A 23,347-nucleotide genomic window follows, 5' to 3' on the forward strand; every position below is an offset into this window, starting at 1 on the left:
ATCCCTAGATCAACTGGCAATGCTCCTATTAATGCACCCCAATATGCTACTACCCTTCTGGCTACAATGTATCTTCCTAGCCAGGTTTCCCTTTCCCATAAAATCTGTCTCCTATATGGATCTTTTAGAAGTCAAAACTATTTGGAGGAGAAGAAGGCCAAATGCTATGCCTAATCATTTTTCTTCAGAAAGTGAAGCCATTGGGCTTGTTTTATGGGTTTTGCCCCTTTTGCACTGCATGGCAGATGGTGCACATAAAGGAACTGGCCGTTTATATAATTGTACTGGTTTTATGGCCTCTTTAATTTTCTCTATGGGAAGAGATTCCTCCCAGTTCTCTCTGTTTTGCTGCGGTTATTAGGATAATAGCTGGGAAAGTCAAAAAAGTTTGGAATAATATTCAAATTATTTTAGAAAAGGGATTAATTCGAAATCAAAATGAACCAAATGAAGACAGACTTTATAATCTACACTATAAAGCTACTGAGTTAGAGGATTCATTCACAACTGAGTAATGTCCTGACACAGTTAAAACCGTTAAGAGCAGCTGTTGTCAAGACTAAAAAGTGTTTTTACTATGTTTGTAAATTGTTCCTTCAACTTTGCCCAGCTCTTGGAAGACTTGGGAACACTATTAAAACATGACTTAGACCTATATACACTGGCTAGGATAAACATTTTATACCTTATTTGACACTTTTACAGCACACTTGACACCTTACATTGAAAACCCAAGTTGCCAATCAACTGTAAGATATTTATCCTCACTTTTTCTTGTTGTTATCCTCATTTTAAGTGTGGGCATGCACACAGAATTGACTATAAGCATTACATCTTTGTGTTGCATATTTATTCTCCATCAATGTCTACAGAATCAAATTTGCTCAGTTTACAACTTCAAAACACAATTTTTCTAACTGCCAGCAATGCAAGCTTAAACTACTATCTGAAAATCAAACTGTGTCCCTTCTGTTTCATACATCATCACTAACAATAACAAATACTGAATCGGAAGCTAGAAGACAATTTTGCAGATGATTCATGAGGTAGAATAAAATACAGCTTGCTCTGCCACAGATAGATGGGCTCTACAGCGGTACTAGTGGTTAAAACTTGCTTTTTATCAGTAAACTCAACAAACTTGGAGGACATAAGGGAAGGGTGGTGGAGACAGTAGATATATGCCATGATATGGAGTCATTTTCCTTAGTCATAATCATCATTGTCATCCTACTTTAATTTAGTCTGAAACTATTAAGGAAGATAAGTATTTTCAACCATGATCACAATTTTATGTTACTGGCTTATTTTCTTCACATTCTAATGTCTTTATTGACCAATAAAATTAGTCAAGGCTTGATTCCTTGGGGATATTTACTTTAAAGAAAGAAAAATAGACAAATTTAAAACTAATTGCCAAAGCTGGTTAAATTAGTCCATAATGAATGAATTACCTGACGAATTTAACCATTTATTTTGTTCCAAAATAGTTTGCAAACAGGTTATTATGTTTATGAATTATGACAGCTTCAGTGGGATTTAATTGGTACAGAGGCCCTCTGCTAGCTCTCTATGCAGATGTGAAAATTGTTTTTTTCCAGTGTGAAATTTGCAATCATTTATAAATTGAACATTCACAAACAGTGGGGAAAAGGTAGAACAAATGCGGAATAACCAAACACCTTTCTGCAGCCCTCTCTCCCCCGCTCCCAGTATTTCACCTGTTCCAATAATTGCAAACTGCAAGATTTGCATTTGTCTCAGAGGACTACTACTATTTTCAGCACATGACTTTGCAGCTAAAATTTCTCTCTAGGGGTATGTCTACACTACCACCCTAGCTTGAACTAGGGTGGTAATGTAGGCAACCGGAGTTGCAAATGAAGCCCGGGATTTGAATTTCCCGGGCTTCATTTGCATCTCGCCGGGCGCCACCATTTTTAAATGTCCGCTAGTGCGGACTCCGTGCCGCATGGCTACACTATGAAATGAGGAGTAACGGTAGTTCGGAATAGGAAGCCTAGTCCGAACTACCTAGTCCGTGCCACGTGTAGCCGCGCTGCACGGAGTCCGCACTAGCGGACATAAAAATGGCGGCGCCCGGCGAGATGCAAATGAAGCTCGGGAAATTCAAATCCTGGGCTTCATTTGCAACTCTGGTTGCCTACATTACCACTTTAGTTTGAACTAGGTGGTAGTATAGACATACCCTAGTCTATTACCACTTCTCCTGCTTCTGAATATTTTCTAAATATTGCACCGTGTATCTTTTAAAGAATCACAGATCTCTTCTCCTAGTTTTCCCTATGGGAATCTGAGCTGGATTCCATCAGAATTTGAAATATTGTCAGATGTTACCATTCCTTAATCTCCTATTCTGCAAAATTTTTAAAGTCTTTTTCTATCCCTCCCAAAAATTAACATCAATTTCATTAGGTATCAACCGTTTATCTAACTTTAGGCTCTATCATGAGCCCATCTATGTGCCTATGTACAGAATTAGGGGTTTTAACAAAGCCGCCTTATTCATACTGTCTACATAGTGTGAATACAGAAAGGAGTGCAACCTTCATTATTCCCCTCCCCTGACCTACCAGCCAATGCAACTGAGCCAATGCAAAGCGGGGAAACTGACCAGATTGTGACTCAGAGTCTGTGTCTTATTCCTGCCCCTAGTCTGAGAACAGTGTAGCTATCCTCTGCCTGATGAAAGGTGTTTGTTCCATTTTTCAAACAATTTTTACATTTGGCTTTGCTATGAATCATAATAAAAAGCATTTTGTTTTCAAAATATTCCATAAAGGAAAATGCTGACCTTCTTTGTGCTGACTAATGTTTTGCTTTAACAAAATAATTTTAATTTTTATATCTTAAACTTTTTATTATGCAAAGAAAAAAATCCATAATAAATAGTCACTTAAAATAAAACACTATCAAAATGTTTTGTTCAAAAAATGTAGAAATGAGACTTCTTCATGCCATCCGATTTCCTTCCAAAACAAATTTCCAGCAAAACTGAGTTAGTTTTGCGTAGCCTCTTGATTTTGATGGAATAACATTGTCTGAGGCTATGTCTACACTATAGGCTTCATGCGCAAGAAGCTTTTCACAGAAGAGATCTTCCGCAAAAACTTCTTGCGCAAGAGAGCGTCCACACTGCATTGAAAAAGTGATGCGCTTTTGTGCAAGAGAGCATTCAGACTGCATGGAGGCTCTCTCGAAAGAAAGCACTGATAGCTATCCACAGAATGGCCACCAGTGCACCTGTGCTTTTTCCTCCTTTCTGTTTTTACGCAAAAACGCCCTCTTGCCCAGCCACACACACCTTTCTGTGAAAGAACTCTTTAGCAAAAAGGAGTTATTCCGCGTAGAAAGAGGAATACCCACACTGGAAAAACCCCTCTATTCTTTCGTTTTACTTGTGCAAAAACACACTTGAGGTATGGACGCTCTGCGAATTTTTGCACAAAAACAACTATTTTTGTGCAAAAACTCTTTAGTGTAGACATAGCCTGAGAGAATATGGGTCTTCTGAAGTTTCTCTAACCAGCTCTAGTTACAGTTCAGCATTTTGTAAGAACCAAGTTCCATTGCTGCTTTTTAAATATTCACTTCTTTTGCCAGTTAACTAATCTCCATTTCTTAGGTGCTTGCTCCTTCCCCTGCTCTGTTCATCTTATATATCTAAAAATAACTTCCGTTTTCCAGTTTCGTGTTCTCCACCTTTTTTCATCACATCTTCACACTTTCACTGTTACCTTTCCTGTACTGCTGTACACTTGTTTGATATCTTGCACGGGATTCTTGCTCCAAGTTTGTCTCTGATGCTTCAAATTTATCCGACTCGATATTTCTTTTTTAATATTCAATTGCAATAAATGAAAGTAGTCCCACAGATTTCAAGAGGCAGATCAAATGCATTGAAGTATTTTACCCCAATGCTAAGGTTTTCTTAGTCTGACTTTAAAAATATCTTGATCCAGCTTTAATGGCTACGTGAAACCGAGATTGAGAGAAAGAAATCAACTGCAGACAAGAAAACGGCAGGTCAGCACCTCCTCCTATGTGCCACGTTACATGTGCTGTTTCTACATAGTATTGAGCTTGTTATCAGGTCAGCCAAGGGGACATAAGAGACAGAGATCTGGAAGGAGGGGGAACTTTTTGCTGACTCAATTCCCCTACAGGTCTGAGGCTGGTGATCCTTCCTTTCTCCTCACAAAACTGCCTTTCGTCAAAGTATGCTTCAGTCACAACACAGCTCGAAGGGCCTGACACTGGCAGTATGAAAGCCTAGATCTGTGCACATTTCTGGCACAGAAGCTCCTGCAATATTAGTCATACTACAGTACTGGCAGGGATGCTTGATTAGGGTTTTCCTAGGTATGGTTTTTGACCACAATGCCTAGTCACAAAGAGACCACTGAGAGGCCCTGAAAAGTCCAGTCGGAGTCACAGTAAGGCTTTAGACAGCTTCTCTGCCTGTGGTAGCTCCATATGGCTACCAAGAGCAGTGACATATCCCTCCTCTGGTTCCTATGCAGGGAGGCAGCTAGGGAACTCTCAGGCTGCTGCTTGCTCCAAGTGCTGAGAGTCACTGCCAATAGAAGTTGGAGAGGTGAAACCTGTGGATGGGAGAGCACGCAGAGCTACCTGGCCACGCCACCATGGGAACATGCTGGAGGGGAAACATGCTGCTGCTTCCCGGAGCCTGTACCACTGAGACACCAATAATGCCCTGACCCAGCCCACTGAACTCTTCAATCCCAGCCCAGAGCACCTTTTTGAATCCCAAACCCCTCATCTCCAGCCCAGGCTCATTAGAACAGTAGTTTTCAAACTTTTTTTTCTCATGACCCAGTTGAATAAAATTGTTGAAGCCCACACCCTGAGAGAATTTGACTAGAGTGTGAGCTCCAGGGTGGGGTTTAGGATGAGTGGGAGGGGTTGGATCGTAGGAAGGGGCTCTGTTTTTGGGGGTGGCACAGGAGGGAGTTAGTGGTACAGTGGGGGTGCTAATGCAGGCTTTCTGCCTCTCCTGGTACTGCAGACCATGCTGTGCCCCAGAAGCAGCCATCAGCAAGTTCCCAGTCAATGGAAATACAGAGCCAGTGTTTGGGACAGAGGCAGTGCAAAGACCCCTATGTGCTCTTCCCCCTGCTCCACCTAGGAGCTGGGCCTGTTGCCCACCGCTTCTGGGGTGCAGCACAGTCTGCAGTGCCAGGACAGACAGGTAGCACCCTGCCCACTTTAGGACCCCCGCTGGTCACTTGATCACCCTGCAGCAATGAGACCCAGCTTGACCAAGTACTGGGTTGTGACCCGTAGTTTGAAAACCACTACATTAGAAGGCTCTGTATCGGGCCCATAAAGTCAATACAAAAGCTGTAGGGAATGACACCAATAAGGTCTCAAGGTACTTTTGATATCTACTGCCAGGGAGGAACTTTATTCACACTTTAGGCCTGGCAGCACTAATCAAAGCAAACAAGCAAGCAGGTATTTGCATTCATAGACCTATGTGCATGTTGTAGATTTATATGCCTTAAGCCCATTAATTCCAAACACTACCCAAAACCTTGTGAATAGTTATGGAATGTGCAGTGTATCTGCTCTATAAAGCTCCTCATTTATTTTGAAATTACAATAAGCATCTAGTTATGATATGAAAAACTGCAGCTTCTAATACTGAGCTACTCAAGGAGTACTAAAAAAATTGATATCCTCAATTATTTTTCATAAGAATACTTGCATTTAAATAGCCAAATGGATTTTTGTGAAGAAAGAATAAAGATTTACCAGTGGGACTGAGAAATTACGTAATAAGTTTTACCCTTGGACAAATGGTTATGGTTGAACTGTGAACAGGGGTTCGTTCATATGTCAAATGCTGACAGAACCTTAGCTAGAGTAATGAGAAATGAAATGCTATTACTACAGCACTTTTTCAACCCTCAAACAGTCCAATCTGCACTGTAGAGACAGTGGGTTTCTGCAGCCTAAGAGAGGTTAGAAAGAGAATGAAAAAAGCAAAAGCCCAATACTAGTGATTTGAAATCAGAAAGTAGATTAGACATTACAAGAAATCCACCCTTATGCACCCCCTGTCCATAGCAGTTTCAATTGGATTTTCCCCCCGAGACCCAGTGTTTCTAAATGTAAGGGCTGTATTATTTTAATTAAACAAGTTTTGGTAAGATGCTCATTGTGGTACTCCAGGGACTACTATTCCAATATGTAGAATTCCTTGTATGCGGCAAACATTACTATATTCCTTTCCAAGTCTCCCACTCAATGAGTTTTTATCCATCACTAGAATTCTCACATAGGAACTGATTAGACTACAATCATCATTAAAAGAAAAGGTATTTTTAAGTTGTATTGTATTAGATATATACAAGCATCTTGGAATAGGTGCCCTGAAAACATAGTAAAAACATATTATTATTCCATGTCTCTGAGGAAAACTCTAGCAGAATAAACCTAAATAAATTCATGCAACCTAATCATAAATTTGGAGGAACAGAGTGGCAGGGACCAGTTTGTTTACATTTCCTAGAAGCGAAGAGTAATAGCTAAACATTAGGGCTGTGTCTACATTTGCAAGATTTTGCGCAAAAGCAGGTGCTTTTGCGCAAAATCTTGCCGCCTGTCTACACTGGCTGCGAGTATTTGCGCAAGAACACTGACGTTGTAATGTACAAAATCAGTGCTTCTTGCACAAATACTCTGATACTCCTATTCAGGGATAAGTCCTCTTGCGCAAGTATTCTTGCGCAAGAGGCCAGTGTACACAGGTACCTTCAATTTCTTGTGCAAGAAAGCGTCTACACTGGCACGGATGCTTTTGCGCAAAAGCAAATCTTTTGCGCAAAGGCACATGCCAGTATAGATGCTCTCTTGCGCAAATACTTTTAATGGAAAAACTCTTCCGTTAAAAGTATTTGCACAAAATCATGCCGTTGTAGACGCAGCCTAGGTGCTATTCCCCATGCAGAATTAACCTGCATATTGGAATGAAAATCTGAGTGTTAGCTCAGAGTTAGTTGTATATTCCCTTAAGGCAGGAAGGATAAGGTTCTCACTTTGGTATACCACCCAAACCCATGGAATTTGGGGGATGTCCTCTCTGCAAAGAGAATGTAAATGGAGAGCCCTGGCCACCATGCTGCCCCTGCTCCTACAGCACAAACCCACAATTTTAGCTCAGGAAGAATCAAGGTGAGCGGGGCAAGTCTCTCTCACAATCCTAGGTGTCTCTAAGACCCAAGCCCACTTCTAGGCTTTTAGCTACTGTAGATGGACCATGACCCCTCGTAGCATTTCTTGTAAATCATTCCTTACACTTCCTTGTAAAACATTTTAAAAAGAAAATTTTCCTACATCTCCTTTGCGCTCTTCTTTCTTCTCATTGTGTCCACCCATTTTTCCTTCCTTAGCCATGTGACAGAACATATTCCCTTCTTTTTCAATCCTGTTATCTCCTCAAAGTTATTTTTTCTGTGAGAGAGAGAGAGTGTGTACATGTGTGTGGGGTAGAGTGGGAGGGGGGCTGTAAATGGACAGAAGGCGACCCAGAGGATCCTTTCCCCCTCCTAGGGTATGTCTATACTACCACCCTAGTTTGAACTAGGCTGGTAATGTAGGCAACTGGAGTTGCAAATGAAGCCCGGGATTTGAATTTCCCGGGCTTCATTTGCATAAAGCCGGGCGCCGCCATTTTTAAATGTCTGCTAGTGCGGACTCCGTGCCGCGTGTAGCCGCGCGGCACGGAGTCCGCACTAGCGGACATTTAAAAATGGCGACACCCGGCTTTATGCAAATGAAGCCCGGGAAATTCAAATCCCGGGCTTCATTTGCAACTCCAGTTGGCTACATTACCAGCCTAGTTCGAACTAGGGTGGTAGTATAGACATACCCCTAGAGAAGAATGGCATTGAGGAGAGTCCACAGGTTGATACACTCAGGAGGACTCAACACACTTTGCCTTGTCTAGTCTCAGACAAGGCGGAACTAACAAAATGCTAGGCATTTGCTCAGCACTACTGTTTGCTCTGTTGATGGGGACAGAAGAGAGAGAACTTCAGTAGAGGTATTAGTGCGGAGGAGAACATCAGTAGAGGTATTAGGTCTGGTATTCTACATAGGGGATGGGTGTCTGTTTCAAAAAAAAAAAAATTCTGCCACTTCCATCAGTTCTGCTACTTCTTACATAGACATGGACTGTCTATGGGAGCAACAGTCATGTCCAGCCTGCATTCTACCAAAACTCTAAGTAGGGGTCCTGCAAGACCTCTACACTGGGGCTTTTGTGTGTTTAAAGAAAAGAGGAAGCATGGCACAAAGAAAGAAATCCACCTTTCCATGTTACTCCAGCTCTGGCCCATAAGTGTAGGCTGCTGCGCATGTGTGTAAGTGGAGGGCTACGTGCACATGGGAACCTATGCAATTAGATTTGATTTCAGCTTTGAAATAGCTATAAGATTTTGTATTTGAAGCATCCTCTTCTGTCAGCATGGTACAGTACAAGCAATACTCAGATGTGCTTCCAGTTTATAAAGGTTAGCTTCTCACCAAAGCCAGTTTTTGCAAAGAGGGCCAGAAGAGACAAGGGCAAGGAACTGAACCTCTGACTAGGGCTGCACATTTCAGGAATTACCACACCTTCAGTAAATTCACCAGTGATCTAACCCACATCCCTTAGACAGTGTTTTCATTTGCTCATGCCTCAAAGGCTTTCATATTTCCTTTGGTTGGACATTTTTCTTTATGTTCCAGGGAGAATCACTTCACAGATTAATCTTCACACAGCGTAGGTCCTGTGTGAAAGGTCATGGGAGGACTTTGTTTTACTAATCATCTTGTTATAAAAGGCAGGAAATGGAAAAAGACACACTGGAATTGTTAGTGACGATGATATGGCAGAGAATTTAATAAACTCTGCAGCATTAGAAAGCAAAAAGCTGACCGTGTGTGGTAAGAAACCACATAAATGATGCTCATGTGGTGGAATGGGACTGACACATGTCGCAAACAAGCTAAGAAAAAGGGAGAAGTGCAACCAGCCGTCCCTTTCTGAGTCTCAGTTAAGAGAATGTGACATGACTGGTTGCATTGTCTGAAATGCCCCATCCAGATAACAAGTGTTAATCCTGATGGGAAAAGCTAAAGTAGGTTTGTTGGGTTCAGTGTCCCACTCAAGTATGAGTAAGTAGAAATGGCCCTCAGAGAGTAAGGGTGTGTGCTAGGATTTAGCCAACACAGTTCCTGAGGAAGGAGACCCAGGAGCAAAAAAGCCTGAAAATAGTGTAGTGTAAAGATAAAATAAACACATGGGTAGACACGCCTGCTTGATGGATTTCTCCGAAAACTTAAGTACCATTGTAAAGTTACCTACACTATTTCCTGCCCCCAGTATAGAAGACATGGTGTGAGTGTGTCTACATACTGGTGACCTCCAGCAGCAACCAGAATGGGACCTGGGAGGGCAGGAGCAGTCAGTATCATAGAAACTGGGCCTGAAGCTGCACTGCTTTACCCCAGGGCTAAGGCTGATTGCTCCTAAGTTTAGGGGCCAGAAAAGGGTCATGCTGCTGCTTTTGGGATTTACTTGAGGTAAGCGCTACCCAGAACTTCCACTCCCCAAGAATCTCCACATCCCAACTCCTGCTCCAGCCCAGATCCCCCTCCCACCCTCTGAACCCTTTGATCCCAGCCTGTAGTATCCTCCTACACTGTAAACCCGTCATCCTCATCCTCCCTCCTACACTTCTAGTGTCTTGGCCCCAGACCAGAGCACCCTCCTGCACCTCCTATTCCTTATTCCAGCCCAACCCTAGCCTCTGCAGCCCCAGCCAGTATCCTCAAACTCTCCACATCCCAAACCTCTGCCTCAGCCCAGAGTCCACCCTTGCATCCTGAAACCCTCCTTTCTGGCCCAACCTCAGAACTCACACTCCCAGCCCAGTGCCTGTACCCCCTTCCTACACCCCAACTGCTACCTCAGCCCAGAGCCTCTCCCATACGCTGAAGCCCTTGGCTCCACCCCTGGCCCAAAGCCCCATTCTGCACCCCAAATCCCTTATCTCTGGCCCCACCCTAAAGCCTGCACCTTCAGCCAGAGCCCTCATGCCATCTCACATCCCAATCCACTGCCTCAGCCCAGAGCCCCTTCCCTCACCCCAAATTCCTTATTTCTAGCCCCACCCTGGCACCCACATTCCTATCTGAAGCCTTTGCCCTGTTGTGAACCTCAAGCTCCCACCCAGTGAAAATGAGGAAGTAAGAGTGGGGAGAACAAATGACAGAGGGAGGAGGGATGGAGTGAGCAGAGTTTAGGGCCTCAGAGAATGGATAGGGCAAGGGCATTTGGTTTTGGTGACTAGAAAGCTGGTGTCATTGTTTGGATTGCCAGCTAGAACAGTGCTATGCAACTGTTCTCCTGGGGTACGTCTAAACTACATGGCTTCGTCGACGGAGCCATGTAGATTTGTTGTTTTGGCAAAGGCAAATGAAGCCGCGATTTAAATGATCACGGCTTCATTTACATTTACATGGCTGCCGCGCTGAGCCGACAAACAGCTGATCAGCTGTTTGTCCGCTCAGCGTGCTAGTCTGGACGCTCCCCTGCCGACATCAAAGCCCTTTGTCGGCAGCCCCGGTAAACCTCATCCCACGAGGAATAATGGGGCTGCCGACAAAGGGCTTTGATGTCGGCAGGGGAGCGTCCAGACTAGCGCGCTGAGCGGACAAACAGCTGATCAGCTGTTTGTCAGCTCAGAGCGGCAGCCATGTAAATTTAAATGATGCCACGATCATTTAAATCGCGGCTTCATTTGCCTTTGCCTATGTGTCTAATCTACATGCCTCTGACGACAGAGGCATGTAGTCTAGACACAGCCCTATTCTCACTTTCAAGTGACATTGACACAAAGCAGGCAGCATTATCTTCCATAAATATAAACAAACTAGTTTATCTGAGAGATTAGCAGAACAAGTAGGAGGACTGAGTAGATCTGGAGACTCTGAAGTTTTACAGTGTTTTATTTTTAGCATAGTTATTTTTGTACATAATTCTATATTTGTAAGATCAACTCCCATCATAAATGAATGCACTACAGTACTCATATTAGGTTAATTGCAAATATTATTTCCTTTGTTTCTTTTTTACGGTGCAAATATTTGTAATTAAAATAAAGTGAGCATTGTATATTTTGTGTTCTGTATTGTAATTGAAATCAATACATTTGAAAATGTAGAAAACATCTAGAACTATTTAAATAAATGATATTCTATTATTGTTTAACAGAGCAATTATTCATGTGATTAATCACAATTAGTTTTTTTAATTGCCCGACAGCCCTAAAAACTGGTAATTATAGTGTAACATGAAATGCGGGTAAATTAGACTGAGTATCAAGAAAGAGCTTCTTGACACTGAGCATTAGGATGTGAAAAAATATTCCAAGAGAGACAGTGGAAGCCCATTCCCTGGGAAACTTAAAACTGGACAAAGCAGTATAAATTATACCATAGGGAACAATCCTGTACTGCAGGGTAGAGACTTAATAGGATTTTTCTGGCTCTGATTTGTATGATTCTATTACATTATGCCTGTAGGAGTTTAAAAATGAATTGCACAGACTATTCACTGGATTGTTCCAACCTTTATTCTTACACTGTTTTACTGACAAAGGAGAACTGTAATTCTAATATCAATTATCTGAAAATAATTGATCTCTGTGTTTTTACCTGCCCACCTCCAGGGCACAAAATTAATGTGATTTTTTTATACTTGAAATACATGTGGTCTGTTATTCAGCAGCCATAATATTTTTGTTTCAAACTTCTCCATTACAAACAAACACCCACCCAACCCCCCCCCCCCAAAAACCCCAACAACAATCTTTAAGGACAGTTTTCCATTGTGACTTTTTTTATATTGAACTGATGCTATAGCTTTTGGAAAGACATAGCTAATAGCAAGAATAAAACTTTCAAGAAACAGGATTTTAGAAGAGAATGAAATATAGGAGGAAAGATACCTTCTTGATAGTATCCAGCATGGATCGCCCTCCTTGCCAGGGTTTGGAATTCTTTCTGATACAAGTCAGGCTAGCCATGCTGTGCCACTTCCGGTCCTCTAGCTTCTTATGAAAAGCATTAGCCAATAAAAGCACAGTGTCATATATGTAGAGGTTTGAAATCTGCAAAGAAATTAGAGATTATTTTTATTAGTTAGAGGACACAAGCTAGCAAATAGAATTAATAATCTGTTTGCCTCAGCTATTTATTGCCCATCCTGTCAATAATAATGATTTACTTGGCATTAAACAGCTTTAAAACCTACTAAAACAACCATCCTTTACTATACCATCATCAACCACTTGGGATGTTGGTCATATCCACTTTGACTATTACCTCCATTCCAGTATGAGGCACCAGGGACCCCGTTACCTGCACATATCCAGTTGCAGGATTGTGAACTAGATTATCATCCGTTTTTTCTTGTTTCTACTCAGTTTCTAAACAATTTCAGGATCTGATTCTTAAGCACTAGCATATTTTGCAATGTCTGCACTGCCCACATGCTAGGAGGACTTGTTTGTAAATATATCAGGGTCTGCCAGCTACTGAAAAACTGATGGTGGTACAGAGTAGTTCTATGTCACAATGTCTCCATTTTTCCCCCAAAACACTTGCAGCAACAGAACTCAGTGATACCTCTCATTACTAGTCCAAAACAGACAGAGTTTTCATTCCAGTCTCCAGCTAAATCCAGCCCCATCTCCACAAGGGTCTGATTTCTTGCTCTGTATTGAGCCACTACATCTGGGGCTACTTGCCTGAAGTCTAGCCACTATGAAAGTCCACATCTCCTCCCAAGCCCATACACAGGTTTTGTCTCGTAGCTCTTCCCCAGAAGACCTGATCGAGTCACATGACCTCCATCCTGCCCATCTGGGGAAGCAAGCTAATTTTGTAACAGACGGGGTGGATTTTTCTCCTTTTCCAGGGGGCAGTCACCTTGTGACACTAAGCAACTGAAATTTAGAACACATCATGGAAATATATAGCCTGGTTTCAATTATTTCACAAAAGCATTTTACTAAACCAACATTTTGAGGTAAATATGGCCTGAATGCCCCAGTAGGCATATGGTTTGTTTTTCATTATACTATTTTATTACTTTCAGTCCATCAGTGTATTTCTTAGTATGCTCAATTCAGTTAACTAAAATGGGGAACACAAAGGGTGTGTCTAGACTACAGGGTTTTTTCTAAAAAAGTGGCCTTTTTTCAAAAAAAACTTCCCCTGCATCTAGACTGCTGCCGCATTCTTTTAAAAGTAAATGGAAAGAACGCAGCAGTTTCTTTGACCACAGAAAACCTCATTTTATGAGGAAGAACACCTTTTTTCGAAAGTGCTCTTTTGAAAAAAGGCACTATGTAATGCAAACTGTGCTATTTCGAAAGAGAGCATCCAAGCTGCCTGGGTGCTCTCTTTCGAAAAAGCAGCATGCTTATTCAAAAGTACTGGTGGTAGTCTAGACATTCTTTTTTGAAAGAGGCTTGCAGTCGAGACGTAGCCAAAGAGAGACAGAGAGAGAGGTCCTAGTCCCTATTATGAAATTCAGTATATGGAACATTCAGTGAAGTCATGGTAGTTGCAAAAAACTCAGCTGTGCTCATTTCTGTTTGAGGACTTTATAGTATTTAAAATTTTAAAAAAATCTTATTTTTTTAGCATCAGCTTGGGTGATCCCTGTGCTTCAGTAAAAAATATAAGTGCCAAGTGACACTATTTCAGCAATCCAAGGATTCCATATACCGTATATACTCGAGTATAAGCCGAGTTTTTCAGTACATTTTTTGTGCTGAAAAATGCCCCCCTCAGCTTATACTCGAGTCAGCGTCTCGAGAACTGAGGCGGGCGGGCTCAGCGCGTCTCTGCCGCCGGCCGGGTCTAGCCGCGTGAGCCCAGAGCTCCGGCCCCGGTAACCGAGGCGCTCGGGGCGGGGGGCGCTGCCGGGAGCGGGCAGGGCTCCGTGTGTCAGGGGCCGTCGCTGCGCAGGGCGCTCAGAGCCTCTGCCGGCCGCTTGGGTTGCGGGTGCGCCCGCAGGTGCTGCTCGGAGCCAGCCGCCTCGCCCCGGGGCCGCCGGCAGGGAGGCTCGGGGAGCAGCCGAGAGGGGCTCTGGCTCGACTGACAAAAGTTGGAAATCTGAGGAAGCCAGACATAGAATTGATAGCACAGTGGGTTCGTGATGCATGGGAAGAGATTCCAGAGGACCTGGTGCAACACGCCTTCAAGAAATGTGGCATTAGTAATGCTATGGATGACAGTGAAGACAGCACTTTGTATGAGAATGACAGCAGTGATGGTGATGACTGTGAACTCAGTGATGATGACAATGTCTATGCTGATAACCTCACACCAGCTGAAGCTCTGTTTGGACATACAGATGATGAGGAGGAGAACTCCAGTTTTGAAGGATTTTAGCTCTTGTGTGTTAGCTTGGTTGCTGATTGAGCTAAGGTTGTTGTACTTTACAAGTTACGGTATTTTTGATACCATATTGTTTTTGTTGACCCCCTTTTCCACTTACAGAGCTAGGTTATTGTTTTTCTTTGAAATAAATATTCATGTAATTTTATTGGTATCTATCTTCATTTTTTATATTTACCAGTAGCTGCCTCATTTCCTACCCTAGGCTTATACTCGGGTCAATATTTTTTCCCAGTTCTTTGTGGTAAAATTAGGTGCCTCAGCTTATATTCGGGTCGGCTTATACTCGAGTATATACGGTATATGTACGTAAAGAGAGAGAGAGAGAGAGAAACTCTCATACTGTCAATACAGATAGAAGTTTAAGAGCAGCATCCAACACAAGACATCAAAGCTCAGCAGAAGAAGCAGAAATAACCTACCTCACTCTCCTCCAGTTATCTTGTTTTTTTATATTTATATTAACTTTGTAAATGAATATTCACAAGTTCAGTGATACATTAATGACAAGATATAATTCAGTATGAAGTAATAAAGGAACAGAATTTACAAACGCTTCTGAAGGAAACAATTTACAAAATGGTCTTTTTCAGGCATCTCTGCCCTCAGATAGCAGGGGCAGGTGTCTTGCTGATGCTATCATAAAGAGAAATTGTTAGTTGCATCTGACAACAGAGTGCTCATAAGCGATATTAAGTTAGAAGCCTGAGTAATATTCAGGGCATTTGAGAACACTCTTTACAGATCTATCAGTCATTTTAAGTTGTTGGGCCTATGGTTCTCGAATGGAAACCCAGAGTTTCCTGAGCTACAACAGAAGGGGTTCTAGAGTTCCCAGACATCTGCTGGGAAAATAACTCAGCAGGGCACAGATTATCCAACAATTTCTTGGACTGCATTGGAGACTTTTTTTGATTTCAGAAGGTGGAGAAAGTAAACTCAGAGAGCTGGTAAGTAAGGTCCCATAGGAAGTAAGACCAGGAGCAGCCCTAGACGAGGTGCCAGCAACTGGCACCCTAAGCAAAATGCACGATTGGCGCGCGATCGGCGCCCCCGCCTCCAAAGCCTTCAACGGCAGTTTATCTTGGTGCCCTAGGTGACCGCTTAGGTCACTTGTATTGATGGGCCATCACTGAGTAAGACTATGAAGAAAAACAGTTGGCAGTTTTTCAAAAGGACATTATTAAGGGTTCAAGAGGAAACTATTCCACTGCATAGGAAAGATATGAAGTATGGCAAGAGACCACCTTGGCTTAACCAGGAGATCTTGAATGATCTACAAACCCAAAATTTGCAGATGATACCAAGCTGGGAAGGGCTGCAAGTTCTTTGGTGGATAGGGTCATAATTTAAAATGATCTGCACAAAATGGAAGAAATAATCTGAGGTAAATAGGATGAAGTTTAATAAGGACAATTGCAAAGGACTCTACTTAGGAAGAAACAATCAGATTCATACATACAGAATAGGAAATGACTATCTAGGAAGGCGTAATGCAGAAAGGAATTTAGGGGTCATAATAGAGGACAAGTTAAATAGGAATCAACAGTGTGGCACTGCTGCAAAAAACAAACAAGAAAAACAAAACCAAAACAAAACCCCTAATTTTGGGATGGATTAAGAGGAGTGTTGTAAGCATGACACGAGAGGTCATTCTTCCGCTCTACTCTGCACTGATTAGAATCATAGAATCATAGGGCTGGAAGAGACCTCAGGAGGTCATCAAGTTCAGCCCCCTGCCCAAAGCAGGACCAACCCCAACTAAATCATCCCAGCCAGGGCTTTGTCAGTCTCAGACTTAAAAACATCTGGGGTATGTCTACACTAGCCACCCTAGTTCGAACTAGGGTGGCTAATGTAGTCATTCAAACTTTCAAATGAAGCCTGGGATTAAAATATCCCAGGCTTTATTTGCATGATCCCGGGCGCCATTTTTAAATGCCCGGTAGTTCGGACTCCCTGCCCGTGGCTATGTGCGGCACGGGCTAGGTAGTTCGAACTAAAGCCCCTAATTCAGACTACTGTTACTCCTCCTGCAATGAGGCAAGTACTCCTGCAATGAGGAGTAACGGTAGTCCGAATTAGGGGCTTTAGTTCGAACTACCTAGCCCGTGCCATGCTTTAGTTCGAACTAGGGTGGCTAGTGTAGACATACCTCTAGGGATGGAGATTTCACCACCTCCCTAGTTAACCCAATCCAGTGCTTCACCACCCGCCTATTGAAATAGTTTTTACTAATATCCCAATCTAGACCTCCCCCACCCCATAACTTGAGACCATTTCTCCTTTTTCTGCCATCTGTCACTACTGGGAAAAGTCTCTCTCCACCTACTTTGGAACTTGCCCACTTCAGGAAGTTGAAGGCTGCTATCAGATCCCCCCTCGCTCTTCTCCTCTGCAGACTAAGTAAGCCCTGATCCCTCAGCCTCTCCATGTAGCTCAAGTGCTCCAGCCCCCTAATCATTTTGGTTGCCCTCTGCTGGATCCTCTCCAATGCTTCCACATCCTTTCTGTAATGGGGGCCCAGAACTGGACACAGTACTCCAGATGTGGCCTCACCAGTGCTGAATATAGGGGAATAATCACTTCTCTAGATCTGCTGAAGACACTTCTCCTAATGCACCCTAATATGCCATTAGCATTCTTGGCTACAAAGGCACACTGTTGACTCATATCCAGCTCCTCATCCACTGTAATTCCCAGGTCGTTTTCTGCTGACTGCTACCTAGCCAGTCGGTCCCCAGCCTGTAACAATTCTTTGGATTCTTCTATCCCAAGTGCAGGATACTACACTTGTCCTTGTTGAACTTCATCAGATTTCTTTAGGCCCAATCCTCTAATCTATCAAGGTCACTCTGGATTCTATCCCCACCCTCCAACATATCCATCTCTCCCCCTAGCTTAATGTCATCTGTAAACTTGCTGAAGGTGCAATCCATCCCCTCCTCCAGGTCATTAATGAAGATGTTGAATAAAACTGGCCCTAAAACCTATCTTTGGGGCACTCCACTTGAAACCAACCACCAAACAGACATCAAGCCATTGATCACTACCCGTTGGGCCCAACAATCTAGCCAGCTTTCTATCTACCTTACAGTCCATTTATCCAATCCATATTTCCTTAACTTACTGGTAAGAATATTGTGGGAGACCGTATCAAAAGCTTTGCTAACATCAAGGTTTATCACATCCACTGACTTCCCCATGTCCACAGAGCCAGTCACCTCATCATAGAAGCTAATCTGATTGGTCAGGCATGCCTTGCCCTTGGGTGAATCCATGTTGACTATGTCTGATCACATTCTCCACTTCCAAGTGCTTCAGAATGGATTCTGGTCTGTAGTTCCTTGGATTGTCCTTCTTCCCTTTTTTAAAGATGGGCTCTAAATTTGTCTTTTTTCAATCTTCCAGGATCTCTCCTGATCTCCACAAATTTTCAGAGATAATGCTCTGCAATAACATTTGCCAACTCCTGCAGTACTCTCGGATGCATTAAATCCGGACCAGTAAATCAGTTTACTAATCTATTAGAGTTCTTTGAAGGGGTTAACAAACATGCGGACAAGGGGGATCCAATAGATATAGTATACTTAGATTTTTCAGAAAGCCTTTGACAAGCTCTCTCAAAGGATCTTGTGTAAATTACATGGCCATGGGATAAGAGGGAAGGTCCTTTCTTGGATTGAGAACTGGTTAAAAGACAGGAAACAAAGGGTAGGAATAAATGGTAAATTTTCAGTATGGAGAGAGGTAACTAGTGGTGTCCCCCAAAGGTCAGTCCTAGGACCAATCCTGTTCAACATATTCATAAACGATCTGGAGAAAGGGGTAAGCAATGTGGTGGTAAAGTTTGCAGATGATACCAAACTGTTTAGGATAGTCAAGATAGAAGCAGACTATGAGGGACTCCAAGAAGATCTCACCAAACTGAGTGATTGGGCAACAAAATGGCAAATGAAATTTAATGTGGATAAGTGTAAAGTAATGCACATCGGGAAAAATAACCCCAACTATACGTACAGTATGATGGGGGCTAATTTGGCTACGACAAATCAGGAAAGAGATCTTGGAGTTATCGTGGACAGTTCTCTGAAAACTTCCATGCAGTGTGCAGCAGTGGTCAAAAAGGCAAATAGGAGGATAGGAATTATTAAGAAAGGGATAGAAAATAAGACCCAGAATATCTTACTGCCCCTGTATAAAACTATGGTACACCCTCATCTTGAATACTGTATACAGATGTGGTCTCCTCACCTCAAAAAAGATATTTTGGCCTTGGAAAGGGTTCAGAAAAGGGCAACTAAAATGATTAGGGGTTTGGAACGGGTCTCATATGAGTAAAGGTTAAAGCGACTGGGACTTTTCAGTTTAGAAAAGAGGACACTGAGGGAGAATATGATAGAGGTATATGAAATCATGAGTGGTGTGGAGAGGGCCGATAAAGAAAAGTTATTTATTAGTTCCTTAAATAGAAGAACTAGAGGACACCAAATGAAATTAATGGGTAGCAGGTTTAAAACTAATAAAAGAAAGTTCTTCTTCACATAGCGTGTAGTCAACCTGTGGAACTCTTTGCCAGAGGAGGCTATGAAGGCTAGGACTATAATAGAGTTTAAAGAGAAGCTAGATAATTTCATGGAGGTTAGGTCCATAAAAGGCTATTAGCCAGGGGATAAAATGGTGTCCTTGGCCTCTGTTTGTCAGAGGCTGGAGAGGGATGGCAGGAGACAAATTGCTTGATCATTGTCTTCGGTCCACCCTCTCTGGGGCACCTGGTGCTGGCCACTGTCGGCAGACAGGCTACTGGGCTAGATGGACCTTTGGTTTGACCTAATACGGCCCTTCTTATTTTCTTATGACCCAGGGATTTGTGTATGTCTAGCTTTCTAAATAGTTCTTAACCCGTTCTTTCTCCACCGGGGGCTCGATTGGAGTATTGTGTCCAGTTCTGAACACCACATTTCACGAAAGATGTGGAGAAATTGGAGAGGGTCCACAGAAGAGGAATAAAAATGATTAAAGTTGATTTAAAGGTGAAAAGAAAACTTTTAAAATGTGGAATAACCGACCTTCCCATTTTTCCCCCTTTACAGATGAAGCGGTAAAGTGATAAATATTTAGGAAGTTTTCTTTTTACCATTAAATCAACATCTCCTACAACTCTGCAGGTTCTGAATTTTTTCAGAATTCCAAGGTCTAATATGTGTATAAGGTTACTTGTTTCCTTTTTAACTCAGAGGTTAGACAACACAGCTGTCAATGACAAGATTAGAGTCATGGCTATCTAAATGTGATGCAAATCATTGTCATTCCATTGCTGTGCTAATTTACACCAGCTGAGCATCCAACCCAGATTGTCTAACAATGCACTCTTTCAGTAACTTAGATAACTTACTGTTGTACTACCAAGAACTACAAGGCTTGAAAGTTATTCAACTAACATCTTATTTCCTCATAGAAGTTTGCCCCACATTAAACTTCTGGGTAGACTGGGAAATTTAAGACTGGGAAATAAACTATCTGCTGCTATAATAATATATGGCAGAAGCCCGAGCTCAAGAAAATAGCCTCCAGAGGGGAAAGACAGTAAGGTCACCAATAAGAGCAAATTAGTACATACAGACTACAAAAGCTATGTCATCATTTTCCAACACAATGACATTGTTTTTATGTAATTTCTATAACTTAATATCATGGGACTAGTTCACTCAGAGGAATACACTTATTAATTTAGGATCAATTTAGCTGTGCTTACATAAAGTATTACTAGGACCCATGTGTACAGAGTTCAGCAGGCATTAAGCAATTTTTTAGTCCTTTACCAATATTTTAGCTCAGCATTTATGGCATCATCAGTCTCTGGTAATACAGTATTAAATGCACTAGAGTTAATTTTTGCTTCTGCACAATCCTACCTCCTTCTTGGAAGTGTGTTGAATTAATCATAGTCCTGGAGTACATGACAGGGAGGCAATTTAAAGATTATTCAGTATATTTATGGCTCTGCAATATAACTATAACAAGGTGTGTAATCCAATGCATTGTCTGATAGCATTCTTTGATAAGATATCAAGCCTTGTGGATAAGGGAGAAGTGGTGGATGTGGCATACCCAGATTTTAGTAACTCATTTGACAGGGTCTCGCATGATCTTCTTATTATGGGGCTACTATAAAGTGGGTGCATAACTGGCTGGACAACCATTCCCAGAGAGGAGTTACTAATGCTTCACAGTCATGCTAGAAGGGCACAACAAGTGGGATTCCAAAGGGGTCTGTTTTCTGACTGGGTTCTGTTCAATATCTTCATCAATGATGTAGATGATGGCATAGAGAGTATGCTTATTAAGTCTTCAGATAACAACAAGCTGGGAGGGGTTGCAACTGCTTTGGAGGATAGGGTCATAATTCAAAACGATCTGGACAAACTAGAGAAATGGTGTGAGGTAAACAGGATGAAGTTTAATAAGGACAAACGCAAAGTACTCCACTTAGGAAGGAACAATCTGTTTCACACATACAGTCTGGGAAGTGACTGTCTAGGAAGTAGTACTGTTGAAAGAGATTTAGGGGTCATAGTGGACGACAAGTTAAACATGAGTCAACAGCGTGACACTTTTGCAAAAAAAGCAAACATGATTCTGAGATTCATTATCAGGAGTGTTGAAAGCAAGATATGAGAAGTCATTCTTCCGCTTTACTCTGCACTCATTAGGCCTCCATTGGAGTACTGTGTCCAGTTCTGGGCACCACATTTCAAGAAAGATGTGGAAAAATTGGAGCAGATCCAGAGAAGAGCAACAAAAAATGATTAAAAGGTCTAGAAAACATGTCCTATGAAGGAAGACTGAAAGAAATGAGCTTGTTTAGTTTAGAAAAGAGAAGACTGAGAGGGGACATGATAGTAGTTTTCAAGTATCTAAAAGAGTGTTACAAGGAGAAGGAAGGAAAATTGTTCTCCCTGGCCTCTGAGGATTGGTGGGGAAGCATTAGGCTTAAATTGCAGCAAGGGAGGTTTAGGTTGAACATTTGGAAAATCTTCCTAACTGTCCGGATGGTTAAACACTGGCATAAATTGCCTAGGTGGGTTGTGGAATTTCCATTACTGGAGATATTTAAGAGCAGGATAGACAGACCTGTCAGGGATGATCTAGACAGTCCTTGGTCCTGCCGTGAGGGCGGGGGACTGGACTTGATGACCTCTCGAGGTTCCTTCCAGTTCTATGATTGTATGATATTTTACTTATTCCAAATCTCCTCAAACTCTGCAGTCTTTTGGAGAGGTAGATGACCCTTTGGAATTCAGCAACAGCACATAATTAGGTATTCTGCAGCCTCTGAATAATGTGAAATATAGATGTCTGGTAATCACATAAAATTCCAGGAGAAAGAGTTTATACAATTAGTCTTGTTTTATTCAGGACACATAATTCTGAGGACAACTGGGAACTATTCATCTGAACTAGAGGGCCACAACAATTACCTGCTTCCAATTCTACTGAAATAAATGTTTGATACAATGCATATTTTACAGAGCAAAAGTTGGACTCAAAACATTATGTAATTATGGTTATATTAAACATGTTCTTTTGGTTGATAAACGATCTGATGGAAAAAAATAATCCCACCTATACATACAATATGATGGGGACTAATTTGGCTACAACTACTCGAGAGAGATCTTGGAGTCACTGTGGATAGTTTCCTGAAACATCCACTCAGCGTGCAACAGCAGTCAAAAAAGCAAATAGAATGTTAGGAATCGTTAAAAAGGGAATAAAGAATAAAACAGGAAATATCTTATTGCCTCTATATAGAACCATGGAATGCCCACTTCCTGAATACTGCGTACAAATGTGGTTGCCTCCTCTAAAAAAAAGATACATTGGCATTGGAAAAGGTTCAGAAAAGGGCAACAAAAATTATTAGGCGTTTGGAACGGGTCCCATATGAAGAGAGATAAAAAAAGACTTGGACTTTTCAGCTTGGAAAAGAGGAGACTAGGGGGATATGATAGAGGTCTATAAAATCATGACTGTTATGGAAAAAGTGAATAAGGAAAAGTTATTTACTGATTCTCACAACATAAGAACTAGGGGTCACCAAATGAAGTAAATAGGTAGGATGTTTAAAACAAACAAAAGGAAGTTTTTCTTCACTCAGTGTATAGTCAACCTCTGGAAATCCTTGCCAGAGGATGCGGTGAAGACTAGGATTTTAATTGGGTTCAAAAAAGGGCTAGATAGATTCATGGAGGTTAGGTCCATCAATGGCTATTAGCCAGGATGGGTAGGAATGGTGTCCCTAGCCTCTGTTTTGTCTGGAAATGGGTGACAGGAGAGGGTTCACATGAGGATTATCTGTTCTGTTCCCTCCCTCTTGGGCATCTGGTACTGGCCACTGTCAGAAGACAGGATACTGGGCTAGATGACCCAGTATGGCCATTCTTATGTTCTTATGGTTAAGATACAAGACTGGAATTGGTATACAGGAAATCTGGGTTAAATGCCCTGCTCTACCATAGACTTTGTCATATTGGGTAAATTGCCTTAATCCAACTGTGACTAAATTTCCCATCCATCAACTGGAGATGCCAACATTTGTGTCTCACACTCCTTGCAGAACGCATGCTCTCTCAAGTAGGGATGGTCTCTCACCAGGTGTCTGTTCAGTTTTAATTTAGGCATGTAGGTATTTCTGCTATAGCAATAATAATTTATTGTGGCTGCTTTTATCATAAATATCACTGACCTTCACATTTCCACCTTAGTTGTGTGCTGAATAAACCCTATTTAACTCTATATGTAGCCAAATATGAGGTTTGTAGTCTTTATACAATATTAT

General features: G+C 42.0%; 1 protein-coding gene across 1 annotated transcript in view; it reads right to left on the bottom strand.

Annotated features, from left to right (window-relative positions):
• GRID2 (glutamate ionotropic receptor delta type subunit 2) overlaps positions 1-23,347 on the bottom strand; it is a 1,117,109-nt gene that overhangs the window by 376,789 nt on the left and 716,973 nt on the right. The window contains exon 7 of the mRNA XM_006111957.4: positions 12,045-12,206. Within this exon, the coding sequence (XP_006112019.1) occupies positions 12,045-12,206 (162 nt within the window). The remainder of the gene's footprint in view (positions 1-12,044; positions 12,207-23,347) is intronic.

This window comes from Pelodiscus sinensis, chromosome 4, assembly GCF_052426305.1.
Source record: "Pelodiscus sinensis isolate ZL-2025 chromosome 4, ASM5242630v1, whole genome shotgun sequence".
NCBI classification, from domain to species: Eukaryota; Metazoa; Chordata; order Testudines; family Trionychidae; genus Pelodiscus; species Pelodiscus sinensis.